Here is a 20,484-nt window from a genome sequence, read left to right on the forward strand (position 1 = left end):
TGAAATAAATACCCGGGTAAATACCCATTTTGGGTATTTACCCAGATATGTACCCTGGGTATTTACCCCTAAAAATAAATACCTGGGTATTTTACATCACTAGTTGTGACTAAATAAAATTTCGTTTTTATTTTGAGGTAAAAATTTCCCCTTTTAATTATCATTTGGCGATTTATCTTCTATCTTTTTTTTTAAGGATTTTAGTTGTATTTATAGCGTGTTGCGTTTAATTTTGCGGGAACTTTTGATTTGCTGCGTTCTTTCTTTGAGAATGATTATTTTGATAGGAAATTTTGTAGCATTTTTTTTTATATCAACATAGTTGCTTCCCTGGATACATTGCATAATTCACTGCAATGTATGCTTATTTTTGACTTAAATTGAATTCTTGGGGGAAATTCCTGTGTTGCATTATTAGAAGGCAGTTGAATCAAGTTTTGATATTTGCAACAATACATTAACATAGCAATTAGTTCTGGTGCAATTGGATAAAAATGAGAGAAATCATACAAAACTTTAAATAATTTTTTTTCTGATTAATTTAAATCAAAACTCTGACTCGGTGTGTACATCAAAGTTAGAAACTACATCTTACCACTTTAATATGTGTTATTTTTTCTTCAGATTACTGAATTCCAGAAGAATCATAGAGCTAGACTAGCAGCGTACTACAGGAAACAGGTAGAATTTAAAATTAACTTTAGCTATTAAAATTAACTTTATTGCAGTTTTAACTTTTAAGTTGTAGAAATGCATGTACACCAAAGCAGAATACTTGGCAATGTTCTGCAACCTATAATCATTTGACCAAAATTGTTCTGCAAGTTCTTCCAGCAATACACAAGCAACCAACGTGACCTTTTCCATAAATCGGGAGCCCTGAATTAAAATTGTTTTATCCAGGAGGGTTTTTTTTCCTTTCTTTCTTTTTTCAGTTTTTAAAACTTCTGTTGCTGTGCAGCTCTGTGGATCCTAAACCGATTGAGATTCTCCAAAAATATTTCATATGCTTTCTAAAATGCATAGAAATTGTTTTATAAAAATCCAAACCTAGGTTTCAAACCAGGTTTTTTTTTGAGCAATCAAGATTGCTTATTGTTCTCACTTGACCGTTTTTGGCGTCCGTGCCTTTTTCAGCTTGGACCAGGCCTGCAGCACCACTGGCGGCGGCGCGGCTGGTCCTGAGCACTGTCCCCCGAAATCCACTTTTGCTGGGCGGTGGCGTCCATGTCCCACACACACGAACGCCTACACACACACACGAATGCCTACACACACACCAACGAACGCCTACACACACACACGAATGCCTACACACACACACACGAATGCCTACACACACACACATGAATGCCTACACACACACACACACACACACGAACACCTACACGCACATACACAACACTCACTCACACACATACATACACTTACCCACCCACACACTCACACACATGCGCTTACACAAACACACACGCTCGTGATTGCGAAAAACATAATTTGAATTCAAGATGCAAAATATTCAAATTAATTTTTTTTTTGAGCAATCAAGATTGCTTATTGTTCTCACTTGACAGTCCTTGATGTTCCGGTTCCTTTTCCAGCTTGGACCAGGGCTGCAGGTCCACCGGCGGCGGCGCGGCTGGTCCTGAGCACTGTCCCCCGGAATCCACTTTTGCTGGGCGGTGGTGTCCATGTCCTACACACGCATGCTCATACACAGTTGCCTACGTGCGCACGCCTTTACACACTTGCACACGCCTACATGCACACACGTAAGCCTATACACACACGCACACAACTATATACACGTAAGCACCCAGGAGGCAGGACATGCTTGGGCGGGGGAGCCATTTCTAGAAACAATAACTCTAACCAGTAGAATCTTGTCGCAACTCGTGATTGTGAAAAACATAATTTGAATTCAAAGTTTCGAAATTCAAATCAGAGTTTTTTTTTTTTTGAGCAATCACGATTGCTTATTGTCCTCACTTGACCGTCCTTGGCGTCTGGTTCCTTTTTCAGCATGGACCAGGTGCGTCTGCAGCACCACCGCCCACTGTCCTCTGCAGGCGGCGTGGCTGTTCTGATCCTGAGCTATCCACTTCTCTTAGTCAGAGTCGTCCATGTCCTACACACACGCACACTCACACACATACACACATGATTTTACACACATACACTCGCACATGCCTACGTGCATACACACAGGTCTACGCACACACACAAGCCTGCACACTTACACACACAACTATGCACACGTAACCGCCCAGTAGGAGAGGCGGGCTTGGGGGGGACTGGAGCCGTTTCTAGAAACAATAACTCCAATGAGTAGGGTCCTGTCGCAGTTCGTGATTGCGAAAAACATAATTTGAATTCAAAATTTCAGAATTCAAATTAATTTTCTTTTTTTTTGGTTAATTTTAAAAGGCATGAAGGAGCGATTAAAATAATGTTAGTAAATAAACAAATTACTGAAATAATAAATAAAATGAGTCGAGTTAGAGTTGTGTATAATAAAAAACTTCAAAACTTCCTGAATGGTTGAAATATTTTCAGGATCAAAAGGATTGAAATCTCAAACAATGTTGTCATGATTCCAAAACATACGTTTATGGAGGAAATTGCCGTGGATGAAGATCGATTGGGAGAAATAAGGAAAAGGGGAACCAAAAACGCTAGAAAAATCAGAATCTTTTTAGATTTAGAATATGAAATTTTTGCAGAAAATCTGCGCTTCAAACTATAACTGCGCTTCAAAATACTTCAAACTCAAGATAGAATTTTGCTCAAATTCTGCAGTTCTTAAAATTCTTGCAGATGACTTATCGAATTCAACATTTTTCGCGAGCTTTCTGCTGAATTATTATAATTTCCGAGAATTTTAGATTTTGATCTAATTTAATGAAGTTAGCAGAATTTGCAAAAGTCTATCTTGAGTTGGAAGATATCAGCAGAAAATCGGCAGTTCCTGCAGATCTCCACAGAAATCTAAATTTTTTTGCAGAAAATTTGTCTGAGTTATAGTTTCACATTTGAACAAAACTGTTCTGCAGCTCAGGCATCTATTCTGCGACGTACGTCGCAAATATACTAGTATTCTGCTTTGGGGTGCATGTATATCAAATTAGATGTTTATAATATTTCTTAGTATATTTAATCGTTCTCTATGTGACTAATATACACTGGTGTGCAAAAATTAAGGACGAAGTCCAAAAATTAGCATATCAGCTGAACGAAGAGGCAGAGCGGACAGAAAGGCCAATCAGGAGATTAAGTAAGGTGATGTACAGTAGCACATGCGCAGATATGCAGGCAGACGTAATGGGAGAGTGTCTGAGTAGTATAAAGCATTTGTCGGTGTAAGATTAGTATTTCTGGCAAAGAGATTGCACGCCGTATAGCAGTTAAAATCACACCGAGTTGCTGCCTCAGCAAGAAATGGCGAATAATCAATCTGTTAAACGACATCTGGATACTTTTACCCGAGGTCAAATCATTGGGAAGTTGGAGGAAGGCCGCAGTGTGGCTGCAGAGTTTGGAATTGCTCACAGCATCGTTTCACGACTTTGGAGACAATTTCAAAATGCAGGAACAGCTATCCGGGGGTTCAGTAGTGGTCGTCCACGAAGAACCACACCCGCAGATGACCGGTATATTGTCTTACAGGCCAGAAGAAACAGGCGGCAGACAGCGAGAGAAATCGCTAGACACACGACACAGGCGGCTGGACGACCGATATCGCGTTTTACCGTGGTCAGAAGACTGCACGGTGGTGGTCTGTTTACACGACGCCCTATACGCAGGGTTGGCAAAAACCCGGGTTTTTTTAAAAAAAGCCCATGGACCCAGGGTTTTTTGGGTTTTTTTAAATAAAACCCAAAAAAAACCAACTAAAGATGGGTTTTTTGAAAGAAATGTGGGTTTTTTTGACTTTTTTTAAAGAAAATGTGGGGGGACTTGTAGCATATTGTAGCGTAAGTATATGGACGAAGTGCAAAAGTTTTCTTGGGGTAAAAAAAGCTGGAAAACTAGTTAAAATTCAGCGCTTTCTGAAGAAAAGTATAAAAGACGACGAAACCCAAGAATGGTGAAGTTTCAGATTTTTTAGTTTCCATGATTACCAACAGTTACGGCAGAGTTACTTCTTGAGTGATAAACTCTATTGTTCATTTTTAATTACTACATTTTTTATTTACTTATTTATTTATTTATTTATTTTTTGCATTTTACTTTACTGTATTTCATTTTGTTATGTAAAACTACTGTAGGAGCTCAAGTAGTTTAAATCCCTATTTATTGAATTCCAGCTTAATCAAGACATTTCTTTGAATTTTATGTTGCCTGTTTTTCTATGTCTGTATACAGAGTAAGAAATATTAAAACTTTTTCGTAAGATAATGAAAATACTGTACATCCTATTCCGTTTTCCGTCCGACTGTTTGTAAAGCCTGTTAATTTCTAAAAAATATACCTAGTTTATTCGAGATTTGTGACATGTTGGGTTTCCGAAAATAATCCACATGAAAGTCTTTTTGCTAGAGTAGTTTCCTCTGTACAATCTACAACTATTGAGAAAATAAGAAGTGACAGGACTTAGTCAAGATAATTTGAGTTATTTATTGACCAGTTAAAGAAAAAAGTTAAATATATATTTATTAATCTTTGAAGTATTTTTTTAATGCCGTTAAGAGTTAAATGCTATTAAAGTTCAAAATTCATTTTTTATGTCCATTGTCTGTGGTGCAGAACAAATAAAAAAGAAGTTGTAAAAGTATTTAAATTAATTAATTTTTTAAAAAACTTCTCAGAAACTTTAAAAAAACCCAAAAGTGGGCTAAATAATGGGTTTTTTTAAATGGGTTTTTTCAAAAAAACCCGTTGGGTCCAACCCAATTGGGTCCAATCCGGCCAACCCTGCCTATACGGTGTGTACCTCTAACGCCTGCCCATCGTTGAAGGCGTTCTCTGTGGTGCCGGGAACACCGGAATTGGAGAGACAATGAATGGGGACGAGTACTCTTTACAGATGAGAGCAGATTCAGTCTGAGTAGCGATTCTCATCGCATACTCATCTGGAGAGAGCGGGGAAGCCGCAATCATCCCTCGAACATCATTGAAAGGGACAGGTATGGAGATTGCGGTGTTCTTGTTTGGAGAAGCATCATGCTTGGTAGTCGTACAGACCTTCACATCATCGACGCAGGTTCAGTCAACGGGACCCGTTATTGTAACGAGATTATTCTTCCATATGTGCGTCTTTTTAGAGGCACTATGGGTCTGCAGTTCCTTTTCATGGACGACAATGTCATTGCACAGTAGCTGCCGAACAGCTCTTAGATAGTGAGGATATTGAACGTATGGATTGGCCGGCACGATCTCCGGATCTCAATCCCATCGAGCATGTATGGGATTTTCTAGGCAGACGCTTGGCAGCTCGTACCTTACCACCAGTAACGATTTGGGAGCTTCGATTGGCGCTGCAAGAGGAATGGGCAGCAATGCCTCAACAACTCATTGACACCCTCATTCTCAGCATGGGCAGACGCTGTGAAACCTGCCTAGCAGTCGGGGGAGATCATATCCCCTACTAAAGACCGGATGTTTCTTGCTGGACACCCATCACAGGGATGTTTCAGCCTTCAGTCGCATTGCGCTCCATGCTACTTTTTCAATAAAGCTTCTTTTTATCCCTCTGATTTCTCTTTTAGTAAGTGTTGCTTACATTACACATGTCCTTACGTATTGGGGATCTTTCAGTATTAAATGTGTTGATTTGGAAAGCTTTTTACAAAGTTATATTGAAAAAACCGTCTCGTCTTTAATTTTTGCACACCAGTGTATTAGTTTAAGGGAACAAATTTATCTTATAGTTTCTTAACTACCTTTATTATGTTAAGTTCTGCAATATTTTTATCAAAAATGGTTATACTCATAAATTTGAACAAATAATAAGTGAAATTTCTTACTTCTATATTATATTCTACCTTCATTAATTTCTTATTATTCTTAAGTTTATAAAGTATTCTAGCTGTGAGTTCTCTTTTTCGTTTTGCTTAATAAAGCCTGATAACATTTATTTGAAACTTTCAGAATATTAAATTTCGTCAAATGAGAGATGACTTTAAGAAGATTTTAAAAAGCATTAAGGATCTTGACAGGTAAATGTTCACATATTATGATATTGAATGTTACTAGTGTGTTCATTGATGTTGCAATCTATGCATCGTTCAAGTAGTCTTAGCTTTTTTTATTATTTTATAAACCACACCAACTCCCCCCCCCCCAAAAAAAAAAAAAAAATCTTGCTCTTGCAATGTCTGCTTGTAGTAGTGAACATTTTGCTGCCCTAATACAAAATATTTTTTCTTTGATAATACTTTAGAAAGATTTTTCTCGTTTATAAGTTTTTTAATGCTGAGTGAAAACCTATTATGACATAGTTGGTGAAGTTTCAAAACTGTTACAGCATGTACTCATACATACACTCATATATATATATATATATATATATATATATATATATATATATATATATATATATATATATATATATAATACACGCATACACATACATTCTTTGTTTTATTTAAATTGATTTTTTTTAAGAAAAAGAAACTAAGTCATTGATCAATAGCCATAAAATGGTATACATGTGTAAAATCACATCTGCCACTTTCGCCATGCCTGAAAGGAAAAGGAAAAGGAAAAAAACAATTGATAAGAAAGATGGTACATCAGTAATGTAAAGTATACATGAGACAATACCGTCTTTTCTATTTCAATTATCTCTTTATTTCTCTAACAATGACAGAATGTGCATAAGTTAGACTCGAATAGCCTTAACTTTCCTAGTTGTTGGAACTTTACATAAATGAAATAGGAAATTAATGGAAATGTTTGACTATTATAAAATTCATTACATAAAATAATAGGATGTAAAGGAATTAGAGCACATGAAAACATATTATTTTTGCACTATACTTTTGTGGCTACCAGTTTTTACATAGGAGATTTTTGTGCAAGGCTAATTTTTAAAATTGTTATTTTTGTGCAGGTCCATTTTTATGTTGATTAGTTTTGTAAAGTATCTTTTTTTTTCTAACTGTCCTTGCTTTAGATTATCCAAAAAACAATAAATGAATAAATAACTGAATGAACTTTGGGTAATCAAAGTATGTCATTTGCACATTTAAAAAGTTTTTCCAGAGTGAATTCTTTTGAGGTCATTGGTCACTTTACAATTGCGTTTACATTGCTAACGTTTATGTCGAAATATTACTCACTAATTGCTTGCACATAGCTAATACCCAAGTATGATATTTTTTATAAATTGTGGCTAGACTTAAAAATAATAAAATTCGAAGTTTACACTTTTTTTATTTGTGAAGTTTAGTTTTTTACATTACTTTTCAAATTTTGCTGTACTGTAATGTATTGTCTCTCAATTTTTTCTTCTAATTTTTGTCAGTACAAGTTGTATATTCTTGGGTGAATGGAATTTGTTTTACTTTTTGATTTAAAATACTATAATTGTTTTTTTTTTTTTTTTGTTTTTTTTAATTCTTAGTGAGAGAGCAAAGCTGGCAAAAGAAAATGAATGTTTAAAAAAGTGTCTAAGAATGCCAAGGTATTTCTTGTATAACTTTTACTAGCAGATAAAGTCATTCTGTCTTTGTATATATCGTCGCCTCAGAGCAACAGTAAGACATTCTGGGATTAGATGTCTTACTGTTGCTCTGAGGGGACGATATCTTGTAATATTTGTAATGTCTTAATGCTTCTATTTAGTCCTTTTAGTATGAATTTTCAATTATTTCTCCTTTTAAAAAGTCAAAAAGATACAGATTTTAAAATAACCAACCCAGTTTGAAACAGATTTTTTTTTTTTTTTTTTGAATAAAGAAAAAACAGAAATGAGAGAGAGAGACATCTGTTCCTTTTTTTTAGCATTAGGTACTTTATTTCTCTTTATCGGTAGTGTTAAGTTTAATTTGCATTCTGGAGATTAATGTGTTTGACAGTTTGAGATTAGTAATACAGTGAAACCTCCGAATAGCGGACAGTCAAGAGACCAGAAGTTTTGTCCATTATTGGGAGGTGTCGGCTATTAGGAGGAACTACTTAATTTACCTTTTTCAAAATGGGCTGTTGTTGCCTTTGTAGAACACAATCGAAACAATTGCGAAAGGTTTACTACATTTTACGTCATGTAATTAATCTGTTTTTTCTTAATAAAGGTATACTGACAGCACACACTTGTCTTAAAAAGCATTTCATCAATTAAAGTAATCAGTTAAAACAGTTTGACATCTCTTTTTTGCATTACCAACGGTGGCGATTCGGCGGAGCAACCCCCCTCCCCCCACACACTTTTTTATGGTTAATTTATTTATTTTATATTGAGTATCACTATTGCATGATTGATAGTTGGCAATATGACCTTGAATATGGGCAGATCTTTTTCATGTCTAAAAATTAAACAATGCAACGAAACCACGGGGCCATAAAGCAGACTCTACCGGTGCCGGTCTGCTCAATTGCATCTCTTGAGAGCCCCAGTTAGAAAAAGCGCCCAGTTTCCTCTTTTTTATCTTAACTTTTGAATAGTTACCCTTTTAATTCCAAGAAACAATGATAAGGAAATGATGGGGGGAGGAGGGGGGAAATATCAGTTGTGGAGGATGAAAATCTTTGTAAGGCAAGCAGTTACTAAGATATTCTGTGAAAAGAAAAAAAAACGGAAGTGCTGCGATCGCAAGGGAAATTTTTTGTGAAATAACTGTCCGTTATTCGGAGTGTCCGTTATTTAGAGTCAATTACATGGAATGGCCTATATTGAGGGACTGGGACTTGCAAAAATGTCCGTTATTCGGGAGTGTCCGTTAAGGGAGGTTTCACTGTATATGGTACTTTATATCACTTGAGATATTAAGGAAATAGGACACTAAATGCAATGTGCTAATTGATTGAAATAGAATGGTTACACCATTCATAGTAATTAAAGTACAGTAAAATCTCCTTTATCCGACTCTCAGTTGTACAATTCTTGGAAAAAAACAATAAAAAAATCTTATTTTAGTCCAACCCAAAACAGAGGCGAAAGAAGTTCATACTGGCATATTCTTCTATATATTTACGTGGTATAACTGACTGAAATAAATACTAAGTAATTACAATGAAAGACTAACTGTGTGGGAACTGTGGTATTCGGGAGTTTTATCAATAGTTGGTCGCAAATCAAGGACAGATGCAAGAGGGAGAGCGTCCCTCTCTTAAGGTACTCAACATCCACAATATTTATGTATTGAATTTAAAAAAAAAAAGACTTCAGACCTTTTTCAATGGATATTTGGGAAAGAGTGGGGTCACCCCCCCCCCCCCCCCCCACTGGATATGTTTGGCTTAAAAGTTGAAAAAAAAACGCATTACATTGGGGGGGAGTTGAGCGGAAATTGTGTTGTGTCCACTTTCAGAGGAATTTTTTTCAAAATTGAAATTCCAAAAAATGCAATTTCAGATGATTTTCTTCAATGATTCTAGGGGAATAGGAGTTGAGACCTTACTTCCTGTGAATGCTCTCCCCACAATGTTTTGATATTGAAGTTCAAAAAATGCAATTCACAACTTTGGAGGCTATAAGGATAGCAGATGAGAAGTTCGGGCTCAACTCCATAAATGTTTCGGAATTCAAAACGGAAGCATTCGTAATCAACATATGTAAACCAACCAGGATATGTAGTAAAGGGTAAGCAATAAGAATCAATCTTCTCCCCTTTGAAAAGTTTCTGCACTCTCTCTCCCTTGTTGCAAATTAATTCTCATTTTTAAAAAGAAATGTAATATGGGTACAGCGCAAAAGTTATTTATATTAATTCAAAATGATAGTAACAAGTCCACCTCCCCCCCCCCAAAAAAAAAGTTTATTATAATTGTAATCACAGAAATGATTAAAGTTAATCTCTTTTTGCAAAAATTTGTGCGTAGTTTTTTTTTTCTGTAAGAGCGTTCCTAACATTTCATGTTCCTTCTTTTCACAATATTTATATTTAAAAATCTTGGCAAAATGTTCCTAATTTTTTCAGAAACTAGGGGCTCGACTTATACATGGGTTTTCTGTCATTTCCCAATATTCCTACAAAAAGTGGGGGGTCAACTTTTTGTGCATATGCAGTGAAACTTTGGTAACTCGACTCGCGGATAACTCGACTACTCTGGTAACTTGACATTTATTTTTCTTATAGTTGGTCCAATGCTAATTTTGATGGGCGAAAACCTCTCTAACTTGACACACATTTGCAGGAACCCCCATAAGTCGGCATCCAATTGCTATTCTAAGCCAATTTTTTCTACCAACATTCTTCCATATTGACCGTTTTTTTAGAAATTTACGCTATAGTTTCTTGGTTAGTCGATCCTTTTCTGGAAAGTTCTTTTAGAGAGTTCCATCTTTTAACCGGAGGAGTCAGCCAGTGCAATTCTAAAAGGCTAGGAAAGGGTGGATAAATGTACAGTGGAAAGTCTTCTTGAGCAAAGGTCTTCAACCTTTTTTGCTCAAAGGCCACATTGTAATTTTTTTAAGGCAAGACAGGCCATTAATCCAACAATATATCAGTTCAGATGGTCTAGTTAATGCTAGTCCCCCCCCCTCCACAATTTTTCTTTCTTTTAATTATTGCTTAGTAGTATGAGTGTAGTCAGAATTCACATAGAGATAGACAAGCCAAGATGGCGGTTTTTAGTTGTCCCTTCGCCCAGTGCTATATCTTTGTTTTTTCAAAGCCAGGCAAGAACTTAACGCTGTTACCCTTACCCATCTTTCTTCAATTTCCTTTTCTGAAATTTAATTTTTAAAATGAGTAGAAATGAGTGAATTAAAGATAAGTTTAACTCTGAAAAATTCTTTTTCTGCAATTTATTATTTTAAACAAAAGATAGGTACCGTCCTTAAACTTTTATACGGTCTTTGAATCAGAAGATTTGTGATTTTATTAATATACTTTTAAACAAAGAAAACAAAAAGAAAATTTATTTACTAGAATTAATTTTCATAAAGTGAATGTTAAGCATTAGTAAGTAACTGATACAGAAACTCTTTAAGAATTAAAATATCGGAACCTCATTATGTTGACATCCGCTTAAGTCGACATATTTTCATGTTCCTTCGGGATGTCGATTTATCAAGGTTCCACTGTAAACGGTACATTTTCTCTGTGTAAGATGCATGTTCAATTCTGCATTAAAAAAACCACTTGGTTGCTGAAGATAGCTTGTCTTACGAGATCAAAGTGTTCGAGAGCAAGAGTTTTACAAAATGGCAATTCGTGAAAATAGTTAATCCTATTATTAATTCACTGATTTTTTTCTTTCTTTAATTTCTGTGTTATTTTTGTTTCATTGTACTTTACCTTTTTTTAGTGCAAGTTCAAGCTCCAAATCTTCTAACAATGCAGGTAACTTTGGTGATGATAATTTCGTAATGATTTGTTAATATATTTTAGTGATCACATGCTATTTTTAAAGCAAGGCTATCAAACTTTTCATGTTTAAATGTTGGACTTAAAAACATGCCAATTACATTTAAATTAAAATAATGTACTTAGCATGGTTAGCTTTGCTGTTTATACTTTTTAAAGACACCAAGGTTGTAAAAAAAGATGTTTTTTTTTAAATAGTGTTTTTGATTTAAACCAAGTTTTTTTTCTTTTAAAATAGGTTTGTTTGGATTAACCCTTCAAGCGGCCGTGACGTAAAATTCCTTCACCCAGCGATATATCGAAGAGCGGCCGTGTCGAAAAATTTCGCCATGAATATTCTTCCATAGAATTTTACGCCGCAGCCGTTCTCGAAGCAGAATATTCAAGGCCAAATTTTTCGACACGGCCGCTCTTCAATACATTGCTGGGTGAAGGAATTTTACGTCACGGCCGCTTGAAGGGTTAAGTACTATTTATAAAAAAAGCAATTTTAATGTCAAAAAGTCATAAAGATTTTGTGAATTTATTGTTAATGAATGTTTAATAATAATAATAATTGAATCTAATTTGATAAGTAATTAAATAACTAAGAGTACAATCTTGTTATTTGATTTCCTCATACAGAGAGGTTTCCATAGGGAATTATAGTTTGAAAATATTTAACTATCAAAAAATTACTGTACATTTATGGAGCTTGGTGTAAATAAATAATTAAAGGAATAATTTATTTTAAGACATGATTAATAATAAATAACCATGGTTAAAATTTTATTGAATTATCTCCTCTATAAGTATCTATAAGTATAATTTTCTACAATAAATAAATAATGCAAAAATTAAAATCATGCATCCTTAAGCATAGAGAGTATTTTGCAATATCTACAAATGAACCACAAGTCTGATATACATTGCATAGCTTTAAAAATTTAAAGTTCAACACATATTTTGTTTAAAGCTAAAACAAAAGTTACAGATTTTTTAATAATTTACGCATTACATGTAACAATTACGCAGTTACATTATCATGTAACAATTAACCTAATTTATCAGAGATAACTTATACAAATGAGATGAATGCGCTTTAAGAACTTTTTCATTGCAGACATTATTTCTCCTGGTTTATTACATTTAGGGAAACACAATTTCTGTATTAAAAAAAAAAAAAAAAAAAAAAAAAAAGATATTGTTTTAACTAAAAGTCTCTAATGAAAAGAGAAGCTCTGAAGTCTTTATCAACCCTAATTTATTTTTTATTTTGACTCTAAATCCAAATAATGAGAATATTCTTTTAACATATTTCAATAGCAACTTAGTCATAAAAGTTAATGTTTATTAATTTTTTTACCATTCATATAGGGGAAAAATTCTTTTATTATCTTGGGATCAAAAAAGTTCTTTGAAAGATGAAATTTTTCATTAAATTTTAGTATATGTGCACAGAGTTGTACTCCAATGCTTTCTGCCTTCAAAATGTGATGCATCCTATTTTTTCTTGCTCTGCCTTATCGTGGATAATGCATACATGCCAAAAAGTGTGGGGGTTAGAGCCATTTTATGCTTATAATCTAAGTGATCTTGGTTTTCATTAGTTATTTTTTTCTCTGGTCAATTAAAAATTCTCTAGAGTTAAGATTTATATTCACAACTGATTGCAGTAATGATGCATCTTCTATCTCTATAAATCTTGAAATTTTAGCTGATATATGCTTTTTGAACTGTTTTGAAATGTACAAGACTGAAAAAATAACAAAATAAAGACAAACCACTTGGATTTCTTTTCCATGTAATTTTTGAAAAATGCCCCGTATATTTATGAACCTATTAAGAAAATTTTCATTGTTTAAAAAAGAAGGAAAGAAAAACTATTTGCTACCTTGCATTACATTACAAAAAATTAGTTAGCAAATCTTTTTTTCTGTAATTTTTCTCCAAAAGTTTGCTGGTTACTTTCCATACATTGGATTTTACAGCTTCCAATAATGAGTAAAATTCATGAAAATATCTTCGGGAAAACAATTTGGTTGTTAAAAAAAAAAAAAAAATGGTTTAAGCCAAACAACCCTGAAAGAAACTAATTAGTATCTAAATAAAAGGCAGTTCTTTTCTTTGCATATTTAATAATAAGACTTAACTTACTTTTTATGTTTTACTTATCTATAGTAGGTCTTAATGACCACTAGTTGTTTCAAAACAAAAGTTTCTTAAAGCTTTTCTGCAGGTAGTAAATAGGATTTATGTTATAGAAACATTGTAACAAATGGATTCTAAATATATTATGCTTAAACTTGAACCAAATTATGCACTTAACATTTTCCTACATGTGTCATCTTTCCTTTTCAAACAGCCTTTACTCCATCATTTGGCTCCTTTGAAAACACTCCTCCTCCTTAGTATGTGTGTTTCTTCTTTCATTAAAAACATTACTTCATTGATTTTTTACATTAGTTTCAAAATCTGTATTCTGCCTTTGATTACCGTGAATGATGTGTATTTAATCTACATTTTTCAACTTTCTAGTACACACATGAATCCAATGTTTGCCAATTTATTTGGAGTAAGTATAGATTTTATCATGTACCTTATGTAATTATTACTTCATTAGTAAAGTAAAGATTTCTTCATAAACATAAATATTTCTGTAAATTCTGTGTATATTTTATGGCTATATGACATAATTTGTTAGTTTAATTTTGGAATTAAGTAAATACAGTTGCTTGCATTCATTATTATAATTGATTTAACAATTGAGGCATTTTCTTTTTCATACGTTTGTGCGTGTATCTGTGTAGGTGCATGAATAAGTTAGATATTTTAGCTTCAAATATGATAATCAAGCTGCTTTATGATTTTAGAAATTAGACAATAGTGGCGCGTCATCATCAATGTCATGCATGCCTGAAAGAGTGTCTGTTTTTTCACCTCCTACTAATGGAAAGATAGGTATATGTTTATTTTTCTTTTCATTTTTGTTAAATGTTTTAAACGAATATCAGCAGTTAAAAAAGCAGTAATTTGTTTTATGTTAGTTTTAGAAGTTACCTTCACAAATTTGACTTCCTTACTTTCCTTACTTTAAGAACATAGAGGCCATTTATGCTTTACAAAATGTTTTCAATATGTCAGAGTCGTGATGAGAAAATAATTTCGGAGAGGGTTTAAAAACTTTCATGCACAGCTTTGCGAAAGGTAGCACATTATTGAAAACCAGCCTTGACTCACTAAAATCAGTAATAATGAACAATATCTACGTAATACAAATTTCACTGCAAAATCAGTATAAGAAAAATGTAAGCTTATACATTTTAATGACATTTCCCTTCTCAAAATATCCGTACTGAATATTAAAAATAAAACCATTTAAATAAATATTACATGTTTCATATAAATAATATCAACCTATATGAATTTTTCTGCTTGCTTTAATTTATATGTTAATAAATAAATAAAGTTGAAGCCTATCTTAGTTTATTTAAAAAAAAAAAGGTTCCAGTAGAAAGTTACCACTTCATTTTGATATTTTATACCCCGAGAATATTTAAATTAAATTTAGCTAACTCAAGTTTTAGAGAGAAATAGTACTGTAAACAGGGTTGCTATTTTGTCCACTTTTTATAAAAAGTCCGGAACGGCGGAAAAAATTGGACAAAATTGGACGAAATGAAATATCAACTGATTATCCATACATAATTTCATTGTTATGGTGTAATAAAAGTAGTATATAATTCTAATACAATATACATTATGAATTAATCATTTAATTAAAATAGAATGATTGTTAACTTTAGAATTTAACAAATAAAAAAAATAATATTAATTAGTGCAACTAATTTTAGGTCATAATTTACTTAAAAGTAATAAAATTTAAGAAGGTGAATAAGCTATTGGGCGTGATTAGATTATTATATAGTACAATAGTGGAAATTGGACTCAATGGAAAATTCAAAAGATTAGAGACATACATACAAAACAAATATTTATAGATAAAAAACATTTTTCTGGTATATTTTTCAAGTTTTTATTGATGTCACCCCATACTAAAACATTTATGTACTCTGCATGTTTTTATGAATATGTTAATGTCATACAAATTACTACTTTAGTAGGGTTGTGGGTACTCAGAAAAGTACATCGGAAGAGACGATAATGAGCAAGGGATTAGATAGCTTTAAAATGGCCATTAATCTTCATTGGGGACTAATAAATTGTCTAGGAACAGCCTAGCTGGGTACAGAGCCTGTTGCTGATCATCACATTTGTATTTGTATTACAAGAACAGATTTCACTTCATGTCAACATTTCCTTTATTAATATCAAGTAGCCCCCCCCCCCCCCCCCATTTTTTAAAATGTGGTTTTTAATGTTTTAAAACTCCAACATTTAAAAAAAATTTCAACTTTTAATTTTATAAATGCATTTATTGTGAGCAATAAACCTCCACGTCACAGATAAACATCTTAAAATGTACAGCTGATGTGTTTGTTTTCATAAATGCTATTGCATGCATTATTAACTTATTAACACTCTTTTGATTTACATATACATGTACACTTACATAAAATTCAACTGATCGTATTTTTTTCATTTTCATTTTAAAATATTTTTCAGTCAATTGTTTATAGACATATTTATGTATGCAATTTTTATATTAAAATATTACATGAATAGGAAGAATCTAAAATTATTTATTATTTTTAAACTTTAAATTTTAACTAAAAACTTTCAGTTTGCCCAAAAAGTGGACAAAATGACATTTTGTCCGGGGCGATTTTTTCCAAGTTTTTTCCGGCATGGACAAAATAAAACAACCTTGACTGTAAATATACTGACTGATCCCTGTTTAAGATTGATTGCACCTCAAACTTGAGAACAAGAAAAACACATCTACTAGAAAAAAAAAAGTTTTGCCTCAGATAGCCTCAACAAAAGACTTCATTTCAGATGGAAATTCTTTAGCACATTTGTTTTTGTTTTCAGTGCTTTAGAAGCAATTTAGGTACAAGAACGCTTCAAAAATGCTACAATTATTGTCCACTGCCTAGATTGAGACCCTGATACGAGGATAGTCTGTATCAGAAATACAAATGCCAGACATTTGACCAACAATCCATCATTATAGGTTCATGGCGTCATCGTTATATTGGCGCCAGTAATGGCTTCATATTGAATTTTCTTTCGATAAATTGTATGAATTACAAAGAAATATATGCTAATGTTCAAGTCGTCGGGTTATCTATTATAAGAGTTTTATGCAATTAATATGCATATGAAAGACATTTTAGTTTTGGAACAATATTTTTTTAGAAATTTTTAAATATAAATGAACATTGAAATGTCAAACCGAACTCTTCGGATGTGTGTGTATGGGGGGGGGATGAACGCTAAGAACCCCCCTGTATATGGTATGGCCCGCCTGCAATATGTAACCTTGTATGTATGCTTTGAAATACTTTATAGATTATTTTTATAATCTTATATTTTCTTTCACTAATTTCTTTGTTTATATACATTTTCTCTTCTGTACCATAATGGTTAAAATATCATACCTCATATTAAGTGCTAGCCAATATATTTGCTTTACTGTGAATGCAGCTTAAAGCTACTAAAAAATTTACTATAGCTTTCTTAGAATCAATAGAAATTAACCCTATATTGCACAAAATTACAAATTGTCTGCATTTGCTAAATTTTAGCTTTTTGAAAAATTTTAAAAAATTTTCTTGATTTCAATTTTGTTGTAATCACACTTATTGATATAATTAAATAATAAATTTGTGAGATGAAAGTTTTTCAGAAACAAGGATAGTTTGAGAAAATTTATCAGTACACTCCATCCCTAAAATTAGGCCACTGGTTTTATAGCATCTTATAGCAAAATGTTAATAAAAATAATTTTTCAGGAGTGAGACAAGATGGCGACAGATCAGGGAGATCAGGGAAAAGTCAGGGAACTTTATTGATCAGGGATATATCAGGGAATTTCGAAAAAATAACAAAAATTCAGGAAAAATTGATTAAATGAAGAAAAACAAAAACTTTTTTTTTTTTTGCTTTTCAAAATTAAGTACCTTGATTTCCTACGCGTCTTCCGCCAATTATCTGTTGAGAAAAAATTTAAATTAATGAGGTGCGATTATACACTGCCGCATATTTGTGAATCTTTTTTTCTCAAAGTCGAAGTATTGAACTTCAACTTATTAAACACAGAATGAACTTCCTATGATTATTTCTGTGTCTTTAAAGTTGTTTATTTTATGTAGCTCGAATTTTCCTTTCACGAGTTCCATGCTACGTAAAATAAACAACCCTACAGGCAGAGAGGAAGCCGTCATTAATGCCTTAGCTCCCTTCCCTTAACTCATTGTCTTGAAGTAATTAACATACTGTAATCACAATTTCAAGAAAAAATCTTTGTTTTTTAAATTAGTACAGATAAAAGCTTAAAAAATATTACTTCTTTGCGTTTTTAATTTAATTGCTAAAATTGGATCGTTGTTTTTTGCCATTGTATTATTCGCTGTCGCCTCAGGTATTATACAATGTTTTTTTTTTTCAGACTTTGAAATTCTTTCATTTTTAAACGAAGTTACATATACATATGTATTTTGAAATTAGCTGATTGTTTTTTGCATTTCAATGTTGTTTGGTACAAAAGTAATCTTAAGATATCCCCCCCCCCCCCATGACAAATAAGGAAATCATTTGAAATTGAGTTACTTTGTGTACATAAATAAGTTTTTTTTTTGTTGTTGTTGTTGTTATTCTTGCAGCAGTAATTATACTGCTTGAAAATTTAGTTCAAAATTATTTCCATAATATAAACTTTATAGTTTTATCATGATTAGATATTTCTTTAAGAATATTTGCAATCATTTCTTAGAATTCTTATTTTAACTGGTTACTGGAAGTGAAGTTTTTGTTTTAGATTTCCTATAATATTTCCTAGTAGATAATTTAATGTACTATTTTTACTAATAAAACTAGCATTGTTTCAAAAAATATTTTTAATTAACAGCTTAAAACATTTTAAACACTGCATTTTATTTATTATGCAATGTTTTCAAGTAGGGCAAAGCAAGGAAACCATTATCATTGGTAACGTAAATCAGGGAAAATTGGTAAACCTAATCAGGGAAATCAGGGAAAAGTCAGGGAACTTTTTTTGACAGTTTCTGTCGTCACCCTGTGAGAGGACTTATGGATTGGCTTTACTTGAGTACAAAAACAAAAAGTCCTTTTGGTTCATTAGCATATATGCATTTCTGTGTAAGGTTTTTAAACTCTGATTGTAGGTATTTTCTGTCTACCTAAAATTTACATCGTTTTTATATATTTTAAGGCTCCATTCCTGATACTCCTTCATCTGCATTTAGAAAAATGAGGTAAAAATTTCAAAAATATTTAACTTTTATAGTCAATGCCTTATTAATGTGAGGATTGTTTTAATATATAAAAAATGTATGTGCTATTTGTTCTAATTTTTTGATTTATAAAATAATTTAATAAATTTTATAAAGCAACAAACTTGGCAACATTTTCAATTTTTTAATAATAACCATTTCTTATTGACTGCTTGCAAATATTTCCTGATACTTGAAGTATATCCATGCAAATGTGTCATCACATGAGGAGTTTACTTTCAAAACGGATTCTATCTACTTTTGGACAAAAACATTGTTTTTTATTGTTTTCAGAATCTGTAGTATAAGCCCTATTGACCCATGAATTACTTTCTTCTCAAATGGATTATATCTACTGTTAAAAAATGCTTAAACATTGGTTTTACCAAATAATCGGTGTATATCCATCCCCTTATTTCTCTCCAGATCTTTTGCAGCAAAGTGAAACTTTTACCTTGTTTGCCGGTATCCACTCATTCACTTTCATACCAAAAGGGCACGTATCCAAATTTAAATTTGCAACTTTTAATTTAAAAGTAGTTCATGAATAAAATAGCGAAGCGAGGCACTGGCTGAGTATTTCCAATTAAACATGATACCCGTCCATATTAAGAGGTTGCAGCACCTTGCGCCTTGTGCAAGTCTGTTATCAGTTAGGCAAGCGTGACCTCAAATTGTGATAGCTAAATTAATATTAAATGATTGGTATTATAATTAAATTGTGATTAATTAATGATTAAATTGTGATTGATTAATGATTAAATTGTGATAAAAATTGTGACATATTAATGCCTATATATACATAATGTTGTTATTTGAATCAAGTTTGGTGGTTTCATTGTTCATACTTAATTGGATTTCTGAAGAAAATGCGTGGGTTTTTTTTTTTGCAAAAGGGATGATATCCACTGTTTTACACCAAAAGGGAACATATCTAAAATAAAATTGGCAATTTAGGTCTGATAAAATTGAGGAAAAATTCCTACCTTTATGCGTATAGTCACTTGTTACTTTACCAAAACATTATGAATTGTCAAAATTCTAATAGTTAGTGTTTGTGTCTAAAACATTCTTTTCGTTTTGCCAAAAAAATATTTAACTGGATATAATCCGTTTTGAAAGTAAACTCCTTACATATTATTTTTGCAATGTTAAGTCCATGTCATCTTGATCAAAATCATTATTTCAATCCTTTTTTTTTAAATTTCTGTTTTGACTTCGTATTACATAGTAAAGGAGTTACTGTGTTTACAAAAAAAAAGTCACTAAATTTTAGGCCTAAATTTCTATTTTGCTCATCCCCAAATGAATGTTGAGTGTTTTTTTTTTTTTTTTTGGCTCACCCACTCATGCACATGTGCCTAAGAATGTATGGACGGCCAAAATATTCATCTTGACTATCCTCGAGTTAATTATCTCCAGTTTTCTTGTGATAGAATAAAAAAGACAGTTTTTATTTTATTTATTTATTTATTTATTTTTTTTTTTTTTTTCGTTTTTATGTTTTGTATTGATGTGCTTTGTAAGACCTCAAAATTGGATGCAATAAAATATTTTCCATTGCCCCAACAAAACTTGAATTTTTATACTATTTGGATCAAATGTTACATATG

The 20,484-nt window shown here is 32.3% G+C and overlaps 1 protein-coding gene across 1 annotated transcript in view; it reads left to right on the forward strand.

Annotated features, from left to right (window-relative positions):
- Positions 1 to 18,857, forward strand: part of LOC129220591 (probable E3 SUMO-protein ligase RNF212) — a 49,214-nt gene extending 30,357 nt beyond the window's left edge. Inside the window, exons 4-11 of the mRNA XM_054855021.1 lie at positions 625 to 681; positions 6,091 to 6,158; positions 7,568 to 7,627; positions 11,416 to 11,450; positions 13,819 to 13,864; positions 13,992 to 14,028; positions 14,327 to 14,414; positions 18,811 to 18,857. Of these exons, the coding sequence (XP_054710996.1) occupies positions 625 to 681; positions 6,091 to 6,158; positions 7,568 to 7,627; positions 11,416 to 11,450; positions 13,819 to 13,864; positions 13,992 to 14,028; positions 14,327 to 14,414; positions 18,811 to 18,857 (438 nt within the window). The remainder of the gene's footprint in view (positions 1 to 624; positions 682 to 6,090; positions 6,159 to 7,567; positions 7,628 to 11,415; positions 11,451 to 13,818; positions 13,865 to 13,991; positions 14,029 to 14,326; positions 14,415 to 18,810) is intronic.
- Positions 18,858 to 20,484: the final 1,627 nt, after the last annotated feature.

This window comes from Uloborus diversus, chromosome 4 (assembly GCF_026930045.1).
Source record: "Uloborus diversus isolate 005 chromosome 4, Udiv.v.3.1, whole genome shotgun sequence".
NCBI lineage: Eukaryota > Metazoa > Arthropoda > Arachnida > Araneae > Uloboridae > Uloborus > Uloborus diversus.